This window comes from Medicago sativa, chromosome 3 (assembly GCF_051527215.1).
Source record: "Medicago sativa cultivar Bolivia chromosome 3, Bolivia_mono, whole genome shotgun sequence".
NCBI lineage: Eukaryota > Viridiplantae > Streptophyta > Magnoliopsida > Fabales > Fabaceae > Medicago > Medicago sativa.
In genome coordinates, this window is record NC_140751.1 from 84,168,908 (window position 1) to 84,183,692 (window position 14,785).

Genomic DNA, 14,785 nt, shown 5'->3' on the forward strand with positions numbered 1-14,785 from the left:
CCGGTAAAAAACTTTGAAAGGAGATAAATATAAGTAAATGCTCTTTAAAGTTGAAGGATTTTTCTGCTTTAAAACGTGGTAAAACCCCTCACCATAAATTTCTTTTCATATAAAAATAAAGAGTAACAGAGAAAAAGAATAAAAAACAAAAGATAAAATGCAGTACAAGTTTTCATATTCTTGATATCAAGATTTCACATAAACAATAGCATGTGAATAATTTTTCATAACTTTTTCCTTGAAAACATTTTCATAATTTTTTATCAAGTTTTGTGTAGCTTCTTGTAAATAAATAAATAACTTTTTTTCTCTAGAAAATATTTAATGTTAAAAATTACTCAGTTTTTTCCTTTTAAAGAGTTTGGCCGTAAAACTCACACATTAGAATAGTGGAGAGTTGCTATTTGAACCCAACCCTAATATATCAAATATTCATGGAATGTGTTCTATCATTTGAATTGTAATTACGACGTTTAAAATATAAAAGCTTCCCATTGTTCACTAACATCACTGTTTTGCCTCTACTTCCCAACTCTTATTGTTAAACACTCTCCATCGTTCGCTAAATTCAAGAAATCAATTATTTTTTCTTCACATTAATTAGTTGGATAATTTTATAAAACATAATTTACTCTCTCAAGCCTAACTTGGGTTAATTAGTCCTTTGTCATAACAAAGATGGTTGACAAGAATGGAAGCAAGAATCGTCACCAAACATTTGATGTCTCCATTGACCAACAAAGAGATTCCAAGTACTTCGACGATGATGGTCGCATCAAAAGAACTGGTAATTAAGTATTGTCTTTTATTTTGCTTGCTCCCGTGTTAGACTCGACCCAAATTCTAATATGTTTTATGAAAAACACAGGAACTGCTTGGACTGCAAGTGCACATGTAATAACAGCTGTGGTAGGGTCTGGAGTTCTGTCTCTATCTTGGGCTATTGCTCAACTCGGATGGATTGCTGGTCCAATTGTAATGATTCTCTTTGCTTGGGTTACTTACTACACTTCCATTCTTCTCTGTGAATGTTATCGTAATGGTGATCCTATCAATGGCAAGAGAAACTACACTTACATGGATGCTGTTCATTCCAATCTTGGTAAATTCAAATTCATACATACATACATACATACATACATACATACATACATACATAAGAAGAAAATCAAATTTTAAATTTATTCAGAATGAAATATGACATTCTTGTTCACACATGACAGATGTTAGACACAATGTCCAAGACAACGTGTATAATGTACAAGTAAAAAAATCAACATATAACAATAAATATATGTACAGCAGTAAAGGAGGACACATAATTGGTAACCCGAGTTCGGTGCAACGTCACCTATTCCGGGGGCTTTCACCCAAGAAATGAAATTCACTCTTAGTAGTATTAGTTCGTCTAGTCTTATATGAACAAACCTTGTTCAAAGCCTTCTCACCTAATACTACCCGTGTCTTTCTATTTAGGTCTCCCCTAAATATGTGAATCACTCTCACTTTCTCTCAATCACTCACCATAGTGAGCGATACAATCACAGTATGAAAACATGAATTAGAACTCTAAGCCTTTGAATGATCAATGGCGGCTCTAGAGTGGTATACAAATAAAACACAGAGACTCGAAAATGAAACCCTAAAAACTCTGATCTCCGATATTGATTTCACATCTTGTTATTAGGGTTAAGCCTCCTTAAATAGTTATTAGTTGTCCACAAAATATATTTTTCTGAAAATAACTTGAAGCCCACGATATACATTAACCAACAACAAACAATCTTCCAGAAGCACACAATAACTTGTAGCACACGAGAACAAACTAAGATTCTAGAAACACATGGAAAATGTTATAACATCTTGAGTCCAGATGATGCACTCATGCTAGAGCATCTTGTCTCACATCTTTCCTAAACACATTGTTTTAACTAAATACAGCTAATTATCAATCAAAAGAACAACAAAATATTTACTTTTGTTCTTGTGTTTATGTTTGTTTAGGTGGTTTTCAAGTCACGTTATGTGGGATAGTTCAGTATGTCAATCTTGTGGGGGCTGCCATTGGATACACTATAGCTTCTGCAATAAGCATGATGTAAGTTTAATTGAGATCTTGTTTATATGTTAAAGTTAATTTTATTCAAGAAAATATCTAAGGAATATGGTGGTGTAATTGACTTTGGTTAATTCTGTATGAAACAGGGCAATTGAAAGGTCAAATTGTTTCCACAGAAGTGGGGGGAAAGATCCATGTCACATAAATAGCAATATTTATATGATTTCATTTGGTGCAGTGCAAATTATATTCTCGCAAATTCCAGATTTTGATCAATTATGGTGGCTCTCCAGTTTAGCTGCTGTTATGTCCTTTACATACTCCACAATTGGTCTTGGCCTTGGTATTGGGAAAGTTATAGGAAATAAAAAGATTGATGGAACCATGGCTGGGGTAACTGATGTGACAAAAGCTCAGAAAGTTTGGGGGAGTTTGCAAGCTCTTGGTGACATAGCTTTTGCATACGCATACTCCATGATCCTTATAGAAATTCAGGTATTAATTCATTTTCTTGTATTTCTTTTTATAGGACTTGTTTTGTTCCATAACTTCATAAAAATATTTCCAACAAACATAAAATCCAAGTCCCGTATTGAAAACAGATAAGGTTTGAAAAGAAATTATAATTATAATGAATTACATTTATCACATTATAAATTAGTTTTATATAGCGTTGAGTTAAGCTTAATCAAGGTTTAAAAATTAAATTATATTATGAATTAGGACACGATAAAAGCACCACCTCCGTCTGAGGCAAAAACAATGAAGAAGGCTACAATCATCAGCGTTGCAGCGACAACATTTTTCTACATGCTTTGCGGCTGTTTTGGATATGCCGCTTTTGGAAATTCAAGTCCTGGAAACCTTTTAACCGGTTTTGGTTTCTATAACCCATTTTGGCTGCTTGACATTGCCAATGCTGCCATAGTTATCCACCTTATTGGTTCATACCAAGTTTACTGCCAACCCCTTTATGCATTTGTTGAAAGTTACACGGCGAAAAGATTCCCTCACTGTGATTTTGTGAATAAGAACATAAAAATTCCAATCCCTGGAATACAAATGTACAAGATCAACCTATTTAGATTGGTTTGGAGGACAATTTTTGTAATATTATCAACTTTGGTAGCAATGCTTCTTCCATTCTTCAATGATATTGTTGGACTTCTTGGTGCAATCGGATTTTGGCCACTTACCGTTTATTTTCCGGTGGAGATGTATATAGTTCAAAAGAGAATACCAAAGTGGAGCTCAAAATGGATTTGTCTTCAATTGCTTAGTGTTGCTTGTCTTATAATCTCTATAGCTGCTGCTGTTGGTTCTATTGCTGGGATTGTTCTTGATCTTAAAGTTTTTAAGCCATTCAAGACTGTCTATTGATTCAATATTGTGACTACATTAATTTGTGTATGATCAGTGTATAGTTTGAGACTTCATGGGATACATACTTTACATTGCAGCTTGTGTGAAGGGATTAATTTTGGAAGGGGGAAATATTGTACACAACTGTGTGAGACTATTTTATTACAAGGAAAAATATTTATGTTGAATCGTTCACTACTTGAATAATTATGCTTGTTAAAGTTTATTGCAAGTAGAACCTTGAACATGAACTTGGACTGAAGTGTTTTCTTTTTGTTTTTCCTTCCTTCGATCCAATGCAATATGAAAGAAATAAAAGAGTTTATAGACTCTTGTTATCTTCTTGAATTGGCTATTGTAATTAGAATTTTGAGAACTAATCTTCACTGGAAAATTATTACATGGATAACATAAGAAAAAAGTAGAAGAATTTGATATCCAATTTCAATTTATTCAGTTTGGGTGTAGAGAGAGAATGAAAGTAAAATTAAATACTACATTTGTCTCGTATTGACTATGTTATTCCAATTTTCTCCCAGAAATTAATATTATATTCATTATACTTAATATTAGCAATTATATTTAATTATGTTAATTATTTTTCTTTTAATCTATTTTCTTAATAGCATTAAATATCGAAAAAATATTAATAAAGAACTGCGATGATATGATCTTCTAGTAAAAAGTCATATTTTAAATTTGAAATTTTGGGTTCAAACTTCGATGCGTAAAATAGTACTCCCACGGTCCTATTTACAAGAAACAATTGACTTTTTAGATACGTTGAATAATTTATGTATCTAGTCAAGAATCTAAACCATATACATAAATTATTAAATGTATAAAATAATAGCATGAAATATCGAACAAAAAAAGTAATTAAGAACTACGATGATATGATTTTATAATAAAAAGTCATATTTTAAATTCGAAACTTCGGATTCAAACTTCGATAAAGACTTTGAAAAGAGGTAAATATACCATATTTTAAATTTGAAACTTCAGGTTCAAACTTCGATAAAGACTTTGAAAAGAGGTAAATATATCATACTCCCTTCGTCCTATTTATAAGAAACATTTGGTGTATTCGATTGTTAAGATGTATTTAACCACTTTTTAGTTATTCACTTGTTAAAATACCCCTTCTAAAAATAACTGGGTGTATTCTAGCAAATGTCCGTAGGAGTTGCTAACATACACCCACTTGTTTTTAGAAGGTGTGTTATAACAACATACACCACAAAGTGTGTTTATTAAATTTTTTTAGTTATAACTTGCTAAAACACTCCCACATACAAACTAAGTGGATGTATTCTAGCAAATTTCATATATATATATATATATATATATATATATATATATATATATATATATGGGGGTTGCTAACTTACTCCCACCTAAAAACATGAAGGAGTAAGTTAGCAAGCCTACTCTCACTTGTTGTTTACTAAAAACTCCTTCATGTCTTTAATAAACACTACTTGAATGGATGGACATTAGTGTAATTTGCTTTTTTCTAATTTTTTGTTGTCGTAAACATTGTTTTTTTAACGCCACGCCACTGTTTATGTTTTTTTTTAAGGACTGTTTATGTTTCTTGTTCTTTTCCTTAAATTCATGGAGATATATACTTTGTTTTCATGTATCGAGTTTTCTTTAATTAATCAAACCAAAAACACAAAACAAAACATTGTTTCCTTAAAAAAAAAAAACTTTCCCTCAACAAAAAAAAACGTTAGTTTTCGATTGTTATTCACCATATAGCAACCTGGGTTTAAATTGCAAAGTAACCTTTTTTTTCTATAGAAAATTGCAAAGTTACAAACTCCAATTTATCTGAAATTATCTGATTAGTCGTTTGATCACAACATGGCAATAGCTTCAGCTTAATAAAAAAAAAAACTCATATGAAGTCACGTCAATTCAAAAATGTTTCCACAAAAATACACAATGTGAAAAGAAAAAGAAAAAAAAAGCTGGTGCCGTTGCGTTAAAACACAGGCCTAAACACAACGTTGTTAAAAATAAACAATATTCCAAGAAAAAAAAAAGTTACAAAAAGCAAATTACAATAATACCCATGTATTAAAATGGTGTTTATTAAAGGTGCAAGGTAGCTTTTGGTAAAAAGCAAGTGGGAGTATTTTTGTTAACTTACTCCTTCATATTTTTAGGTGGGAGTAAGTTAGCAGCCTATATATATTAACTTGCAAAATACCTTTTTTAATAGAATAAGGAATTTATCTTAAGTTGTTTTCTTTAACAAAAGTCACAAATCTTATTTCTTACACCATTCTCTGTGTCCTCTAACCATCACTTTATACAAGCGTTCCTCTCTGCTTCTGTCATTAATTAGTTGCACCCACAAATTACATGGCTGTAGAATATGCTACAACAGAGAGGATCTACCTACCAAATTGAATGTATGGAATCTCATTCTCCCTTATATATACCCTACGTTCAACACCATCTTCCTTCATTGCATAAACTAGTCACACGTTTATTCAACTCATCTAATACTTATAAGCAAGAGTGCTCAAAAGGGTAACAGACACACACACACAACACCCTCTTTGTCTCTCTTCCTTTCCTCTTTGACTTCCAACATCACTGTTTTTGGCTGTACTTCCTAACTCTTATAGTTAAATTAGTTTCTGTTGACTTTTTGCATGAATTAAACGTTCTTACAAGTTTCTGCCTCATAATAAGTCATTATTAATTAACCACCCTCAACTACATCTCTGAGCTGTACCCTTCTTTGCCACTTTTCCAAATATTTAAATTAGAATCAAGATTATTTTTTCATCACAATAAACCTAACTTGGGTTCATTAGTCTTTTATCATAACAAAGATGGTTGACAAGAATGGTAGCACGAATCATCACCAAACATTTGATGTCTCCATTGACCAACAAAGAGATTCTAAGTACTTCGACGATGATGGTCGCGTCAAAAGAACCGGTAATTAAGTATTGTCTTTTATTTTGCTTGAGCACGAGTTAGACTCGACCTAAATTCTAATTTGTTTCTTGAAAAACACAGGAACTGCTTGGACTGCAAGTGCACATGTAATAACAGCTGTGATAGGGTCTGGAGTTCTATCTCTAGCTTGGGCTATTGCTCAACTTGGATGGATTGCTGGTCCTATTGTCATGATTCTCTTTGCCTGGGTTACTTATTACACCTCCATTCTTCTCTGTGAATGTTATCGTAACGGTGACCCTATCAATGGCAAGAGAAACTACACTTACATGGATGTTGTTCATTCCAACCTTGGTAAATTCAAATTCACACACCTAGCTAACCATACATTTATATATATAAGAAAGCAAATTTCAAATTTTTTTCAGTATGAAATATTTACTTTTGTTCTTGTTTTTTATGTTTGTTTAGGTGGTTTTCAAGTCACGTTATGTGGGATAGTTCAGTATCTCAATCTTGTTGGGGTTGCTATTGGATACACTATAGCTTCTGCCATAAGCATGATGTAAGTTTAATTGAGATATTATTCATATGTTAAAGTTAATTTTATTCAAGAAAATATCAAAGGAATATGGTATAATTTACTTCGGTTAATTCTGTATGAAACAGGGCAATTGAAAGGTCAAATTGTTTCCATAAAAGTGGTGGAAAAGATCCATGTCACATGAATAGCAATATTTATATGATTTCATTTGGTGCAGTGCAAATTATATTCTCTCAAATTCCAGATTTTGATCAATTATGGTGGCTCTCCAGTTTAGCTGCTGTTATGTCCTTTACATACTCCACAATTGGTCTTGGTCTTGGTATTGGAAAAGTTATAGGTATATGTAATTCTACTCATATATAATTTATTTGCTTTTATTGTCTATAATAAAAAAAAATGTTTGATTCAAATTGGTCATGTAATAGAAAATAAAAAGATTGATGGAACCATGACTGGGGTAACTGATGTAACAAAAGCTCAGAAAGTTTGGGGAAGTTTGCAAGCTCTTGGTGACATAGCCTTTGCATACTCATACTCCATGATCCTTATAGAAATTCAGGTATTAATTCATTTTCTTGTCTTTCTTTTTTATGAGACTTGATTGTTCCATAACTTTATAAAAATATTTCCAACAATCTTAAAATTCAAGTCCCGTATTGAAAAAAGAAAAGGCTTGAAAAAAAATTATAACGAATGATATTTATCGTCTTATAAGTTAGTTTTATAGGGTTGAGTTAAGCTCGATCAAAATTTAAAAAATTATGTTATTATGAATCAGGACACGGTAAAAGCACCACCTCCGACTGAGGCAAAAACAATGAAGAAGGCTACAATCATCAGCGTCGAAGCGACAACATTTTTCTACATGCTTTGCGGCTGTTTTGGATATGCCGCGTTCGGAAATTCAAGTCCTGGAAACCTTTTAACCGGTTTTGGTTTCTATAACCCATTTTGGCTCCTTGACATAGCCAATGCTGCCATAGTTATCCACCTCATTGGTGCATACCAAGTCTACTGCCAACCCCTTTATGCATTCGTCGAAAATTACACGGCGAAAAGATTCCCTCACAGTGATTTTGTGAATAAGAACATAAAGATTCCAATCCCTGGCATACAAATGTACAAGCTCAACCTATTTAGATTGGTTTGGAGGACAATTTTTGTAATATTAACAACTTTGGTATCCATGCTCCTTCCATTTTTCAATGATATAGTAGGACTTCTTGGTGCACTTGGATTTTGGCCTCTTACAGTTTATTTTCCAGTGGAGATGTATATAATTCAAAAGAGAATACCGAAGTGGAGCTCGAAATGGATCTGTCTTCAATTGCTTAGTGTTGCTTGTCTTATAATCTCTATAGCTGCTACTGTTGGTTCTATTGCTGGGATTACTCTTGATCTTAAAGTTTTTAAGCCATTTAAGACTACCTATTGATTCAATATTGTGACTACATTAAATTTGTGTATGATCAGTATATTATTTGAGACTTCGTGAGATACATACTTTATATTGCAGCTTGTGTGAAGGGGGAAATATTGTACACAACTGTGTGAGACTATTTTATTACATTGAAAAATGTTAATTATTGCTTTTGGACTGCTATGTGGCTGATTTATCTTTATTCTCTATTGTTTCAGTTTTTTTATTTTAGTCAATAAGTGGTACCTACACTTTAGGAGAAAGCAGTTGTTGTTATCCCACGTTCCTAGTTTAGTGGTGATGTAGTTGTGTTCTGTTTTGTTTTTTGAAACACTATTAAGTGTATTGTTTTTGTGAAATTAATGAAATCAATCTCCCATTCCATTTCAACGTACTCTTCCCCGTCTATCATATTATTTTTCATTTATACCAAATAACCAACAAATTGGCACCGTAGCTATCATCTTACGGGACCTCGTGAAAATGGAAACTCGAAACAAGTTTCTCACAAGTTGCTCCTCCCGTCTTTGATGGGGAGAACTATGACCTTTGGGCAGTAAGAATGGAGTCTTACCTGGAGGCTTTGGATGTTTGGGAGGCCGTTGAAGAGGATTATGAAGTTCCTCCACCGCAGAATAATCCTACCATGGCTCGGTTAAAATATCACAAGGAGAGAAAACTCGGAAAGCAAAGGCAAAATCAGTTCTTTTCTCCCGTGTTTCACAAAATGTTTTCACCGAATTATGACCCTCAAAACGGCAAAAGAAATATGGGACTATTTGAAGGAAGAATACGCAGGGGATGAGAGGATTCGAGGCATGCAAGTACCGAACTTGATGAGGGAATTTGAGATGCGAGAAAATGAAAGAGTCCGAGACAATCAAAGATTACTCGACGGATTGCTTTCTATTGCAAACAAGGTTAGGTTACTCGGCACTCAATTCGCCGATTCTAGAATTGTTGAAAAAATTCTGGTTACGATTACTGAGAGATATGAAGCATCAATAACCACCTTGGAGAACACAAAAGACTTGTCTAAGATCACCTTAGCAGCAGTGTTGCATGCGATGCGAGCTCAAGAGCAACGAAGGCTTATGAGGCAAGATCATGTGGTTGAAGGTGCTTTACCGGCCAAGCATCATGTAGTTGGAAGTACCGCAGGCAACCAAAGCAAAGATAGAGGTAAAAAGAAGAATTACCCACCTTGCGAGCACCGTGGTAAAATGGGTCATCCACCGTTCGGATGTTGGAGAAGACCGGACGCAAAGTGCGGTAAGTGCAATCAGCTTGGACATGAAGCCGTGATTTGCAAAGGAAAATTTCAACAACTTGAAGTCAAAGCCCAGGTTGTAGAGCAAGATGAAGAAGATCAAATGTTTGTGGCAACATGTTTTTCATCTAAGAGTAGTTCGTAATGCCGGGTCGATTGACAAAGTGGTTGTACAAACCACATGACATATGATAAAACCATCTTCAAAGATTTAAAGCCAACTCATATCTCAAAAGTCGAATTGGCAACGGTGTCTATATTCCCGCAAAAGGAAAAGGAACCATCGTAATTTCAACGAGTTCGGGTATAAAAACAATCTCGTATGTTCTTTATGTACACGATATTGATCAAAATCGCTAAGTGTTGGTCAATTATTAGAAAAAGGGTTTAAAGTATCTTTCGAAAATCAACTTTGTCTCATCTTTGACATCACCTGGTCGGGAGATTCTTAGGGTCAAAATGAGAGGTAAAAGCTTCTCATTTGATCCAATTGAGGAGGAGCAGTACCGCTTATTTCACTCAAGTCGGTCCCACCGAACTTTGGCACAAGCGACTCGGTCACCGTCATATTCAAAGAATGTTGAACTTGAAGAAGAAAGACATGTCAAGAGGTCTACCGTACTTTACGATCATTTGCCAAACCGCAATGCTTGCCGGTTTGGTAAACAAAACAGAATTCCATTTCCCAAAACTGTTTGGAGAGCCACTAAAAAGCTTCAACTCATTCACACAGATGTTGCGGGACCTCAAAGAACTCCATCAATACAAGGTAGCCTATACTTTATTCTTTTCATAGACGACTTTACAAGAATGTGTTGGATTTATTTCTTGAAATTCAAGCATGAAGTGGCTGGAGTATTTTTAAAGTTTAAGAAGATGGTGGAAACTCAAAGTGGCTCCAAGATTCAATTTCTAAGGTCCGATAATGGCAAGGAGTATACATCGGCACAATTTAATTTATTTTGCGAAGAAGCCGGAATTGAACATCAATCGACAGCTCCTTACACTCCCGAACAAAATGGAGTTAGTGAAAGGAGAAATAGATCGATAATGGAGATGGCTAGATGTATGTTGCATGAGAAGGAATTGCCTAAACAATTTTGGGCGTAAGCGGCAAACACGGCGGTCTTTCTTCAAAATCGACTTCCAACCAAGGCTTTACAAGATAAAACTCCTTTTGAAGCATGGTATGAGTATAAGCCTTCACTAACCTTTCTTAAAGTGTTTGGTTGTGTTTGTTTTGCACATGTTCCAAAGGTTAAGCGTGACAAACTTGACAAAAAAGCACTTCCGGCATTTTTGTGGGATACGATTCACTTTCAAAGGCTTACAAAGTGTATCATCCTCAAACCGAAACACCGACTATAACTAGAGATGTACATTTCAACGAAGACCAGCAATGGGACCGGAAGAATCTACCGAAAACATCTGGATCTCTAAGCATTATTGAAGATACTCATCCTGAAAAGCAAACAACCGAGTTGTGTCCGAATGAATTAGAAGATGATCCCTCCATTAGAGGCACAAGGCTGCCGTCGTACATATTTCAAAGATGTAATGTAGCAATATGTGAGCCTTCTTCTTGCCGCGAGGAAGCACGAAAAGATCCAAAATGGAAAAATGCAATGGAGGAGGAGATGTCAATGATACAAAAAAACAAAACATGGGAGCTGGTTGAAAAGCCTCAAGATAGAAAAGTCATTGGAGTTAAATGGGTTTTCGTAACAAAGCTCAATGTTGATGGCTCAATCAATAAATATAAGGCCGTACTCGTAGTTAAAGTGGTATGCACAAATTTTTGGTGTTGATTATTCCGACACTTTTGCACCTGTATCCAGATTAGACACAATTAGATTGGTGTTAGCAATTCTTTGCTCAAAGGGGCTGGAAAGTATTCCGGTTAGATGTCAAATCAGCTTTTTTGAATGGAGTTTTACAAGAAGAGATATATGTGGAGCAGCCCGAGGGATTTGTGATGCAAGGTGAAGAAGATAAAGTCTATCTATTGAAAAAAGCCCTTTATGGGTTAAAACAAGCACCAAGGGCTTGGTACAAAGGCAGGATAAATGATCACTTAATGAGTATAGGCTTTGTAAAAAGTTTATCCGAGTCCACTCTTTACGTGAAACATGTAGGAAATAATATTCTCATAGTTTCTCTCTATGTTGATGATCTTTTAGTATTTGGAGATGATACAAGGTTGGTTGAGCAATTCAAACAAGAAATGATGCAAGCATTTGAAATGACAGATCTTGGTCTTATGACATATTTTCTTGGAATTGAGATCAAACAAAGTGACAATGAAGTGTTCATCTGCCAAAAAAAATATGCAAAGGAAATATTGAGAAAATTCCGGATGGAGGAGTGTAAGGCGGTTAGCACACCAATGAACCAAAAGGAGAAGTTGAGCAAGGAAGATGGTGCCGATAAAGTTGACGAAGGATACTACAGAGTCCGATCGGATGTTTAATGTATCTCACCGCAACAAGACCGTACATTTTATTTGTTGTATGTCTCCTCTCTCGCTTTATGCATTGTGCTAGTGAAATACATTTAGTAGCAAAGAAGAAGAATATTGAGATATGTTAAAGGCACGGTTGATTATGGTGTCAAATATGAGAGTTGTCAAAATTTCAAGCCGTGTGGATTCTCTCGATAGTGACCGGGTTGGATCTATTGATGACATGAAGAGCACTTCGGGATATTGTTTCAAGTATAGGCTCGGAGTTTTTTCATGGTGCACAAAGAAGCAGAAACAAGAGTACGATCCCTTGCGGAAAGCCGAGTTCATAGCAAGAATAGCACGTAAATCAAGTTTTGTGGTTAAAGAAGATTTTATGTGATTTGCATCTTCAACAGAATCATAAAATAGAAGTTTTTATTGACAACCAGCAGCAATTGCAATTTCAAAGGATCCGGTGTGTCATGGGAAGACTAAACATTTTAACATCAAGCTCTACTTCTTAAGAGAGATGCAGCAAAATGGAGAAGTGACTTTGGTTTATTGCAAGTCGAGGATCAATTAGCAGATATGTTTACAAAGCCACTTCCGTCGGCAAGTTCGAGTTTTTAAGGCAAAAAGTTGGAGTTTGCGGATCCTAATGCAAGGAGGAGTGTTAATTATTGCTTTTGGACGCATTACGTGGCCGATTTATCTTTATTCTCTATTGTTTCAGTTTTTTTATTTTAGTCAATAAGTGGTACCTACACTTTAGGAGAAAGCGAGTTGTTGTTATCCCACGTTCCTAGTTTAGTGGTGATGTAGTTGTGTTCTGTTTTGTTTTTTGAAACACTATTAAGTGTATTGTTTTTGTGAAATTAATGAAATCAATCTCCCATTCCATTTCAACGTACTCTTCCCGTCTATCATATTATTTTTCATTTATACCAAATAACCAACAAAAAATATTTATGTAGTATGCTCCACTTGTATAATTATACTTGTTAAAGTTTATTGTAAGTTGAACCTTGAACATGAACATGGACCGAAGTGTTTTTTTTTTGTTTTCCTTCGTTGTTTTTGGATTTCCAAACTGTTAAATTTGGATTTCCAAATTCTATCTACCGAAGTTGTTACTAGGTTGAGTCACGACCTGTGTCGCTCTCTTTAAGACGTTTCGTGGCACTACCCAAAGTTGTGCAAGGTAGACTATCAACCACGCCGCCTCCAGATAAAACAAGCCCAGCTACAACCGTTCGATTAACTACCGCACCGTAGAAAATCGTTCGAGAATTACACCCTCAAATATGGTTCTAAGACCACTCTTTAATATTGAAACCACTCAAATTAATATGGTATTATTACCATTCTATTATGGTGCCGAGACCACTCAATATGGTGTTACCACCATTCTAACTAACTTCTCCAAAACATCAATATGGCACTACGACCACTCAAATATGGTGATACCATCATTTCTCATTAAATAGAAAATTATTGAAATAATTTATATACCTGTTAAGATCATTCTTAATTCCGACGGGACATTAGTATTGCGAAAAGGGACTATGATCTTAATAGTACTCTATATTCCGAAGGGACTATGAACTTAAGACCACTCTTAATTCCGAAGGGACATTAAACCAAAGAAGGGACTATGATCTTAAGAACACTCTTAAAATATGGTTCAATCGATTGATCTAAGCCACTCGATACGGTACGTAACCGCTCTATTTGAAACCGAAAGGGACGGAAAGGAGTAGAAGCAAGAAACTTGCTAACACAAGTCGGAGGGAGAAGAGAAGAAAAGAATTCCCGACAACTCAATGAAATTCTTTTCGGTGTAAAGAATGAGTGGGGCGAACTTCTCCTTTTATAGGGAGAGTTTGTAACAAAAAACGAGTGACTTGGGGATTAAGTCTCGCTTAATCCTTAAGCAAACGCGTTTTGTTTCTTAATTGGATATATCCGGAAGTTTCGGATACGCGATTTGGATCGTAACAAATTTATTTGTTATGCGTAGCGCTTACGGATAATGATTAAATTAATTAATTAATTAATTAATTTAACATTTTCAAGTAACAAAAAATATATATATCATTTTCTTAACCCACGACCCGACCCGGCCGGACGGCGGCGTCGTCGCGTGCGATATATATATTTTGTAAGCGTTCACCCGTTCACAAAATTGGGTACCCCAAGGGCACACCCTTGGAGGTCACTTTGCCCATATATAAACACTTACTAGTTGGGGTGACCCTCCAATGTGGGACATTTTTAAGTCACACCCACACACTAGTTCTTTCATAGTGTTTTTCTTTCCAATTTTCTTCACTAGAATCAGCTAGTGTTCCAACACCTTCCTTCGGATCCAATGCAATATGAAAGAAATAAAAGAGTTTATAGACTCTTGACTCTTGTTATCTTCTTGAATTGGCTATTGTAATTAGAATTTTGAAAACTAATCTTCACTAAAAAGTTATTACTCCCTCCGTTTCAAAATGAGTGTCGCTTTAGCCAAAAAAATTTGTTTCAAAATGAATGTCACTTTCAGTTTCCAATGCAATAATAACTTTTTCTTTTCAAATGTACCCTCCAATTAATACTCTGCACACTACTTACAAAGTATTACTTTTAAAACTAACCAAAAGTTAATAAGGATAATTTGGTAAAATAACCATTCTCTTTCTTTTAATCATTACATTTCTTAATATGTGTGTAAACACCTAAAACGACACTCATTTTGAAACGTAGAGAGTACATGG

General features: G+C 34.8%; 3 protein-coding genes across 3 annotated transcripts; all 3 read left to right on the top strand.

The window, feature by feature from the left end:
- The first annotated feature begins 561 nt into the window (after window positions 1–561).
- Window positions 562–3,596, top strand: LOC146941132 (amino acid permease 3-like). The gene is made up of 5 exons (XM_085754900.1): window positions 562–787; window positions 869–1,102; window positions 2,005–2,098; window positions 2,206–2,554; window positions 2,783–3,596. The coding sequence occupies exons 1-5, from the start codon at window positions 679–681 to the stop codon at window positions 3,437–3,439; spliced, it is 1,443 nt and encodes a 480-aa protein (XP_085611026.1). The 5' UTR covers window positions 562–678; the 3' UTR covers window positions 3,440–3,596.
- Window positions 3,597–5,899: 2,303 nt separating this feature from the next.
- LOC146941133 (amino acid permease 3-like) lies at window positions 5,900–8,700 on the top strand. Its single transcript, XM_085754901.1, has 6 exons — window positions 5,900–6,382; window positions 6,464–6,697; window positions 6,815–6,908; window positions 7,013–7,227; window positions 7,316–7,449; window positions 7,669–8,700. Exons 1-6 carry the CDS (start codon window positions 6,274–6,276, stop codon window positions 8,323–8,325), a joined length of 1,443 nt encoding a protein of 480 aa, XP_085611027.1. The 5' UTR covers window positions 5,900–6,273; the 3' UTR covers window positions 8,326–8,700.
- A 353-nt stretch (window positions 8,701–9,053) lies between these two features.
- On the top strand, window positions 9,054–9,725 carry LOC146941134 (uncharacterized). The gene has a single exon (XM_085749929.1). The coding sequence runs from the start codon at window positions 9,054–9,056 to the stop codon at window positions 9,723–9,725; it is 672 nt and encodes a 223-aa protein (XP_085606055.1).
- The last annotated feature ends 5,060 nt before the right edge of the window (window positions 9,726–14,785 follow it).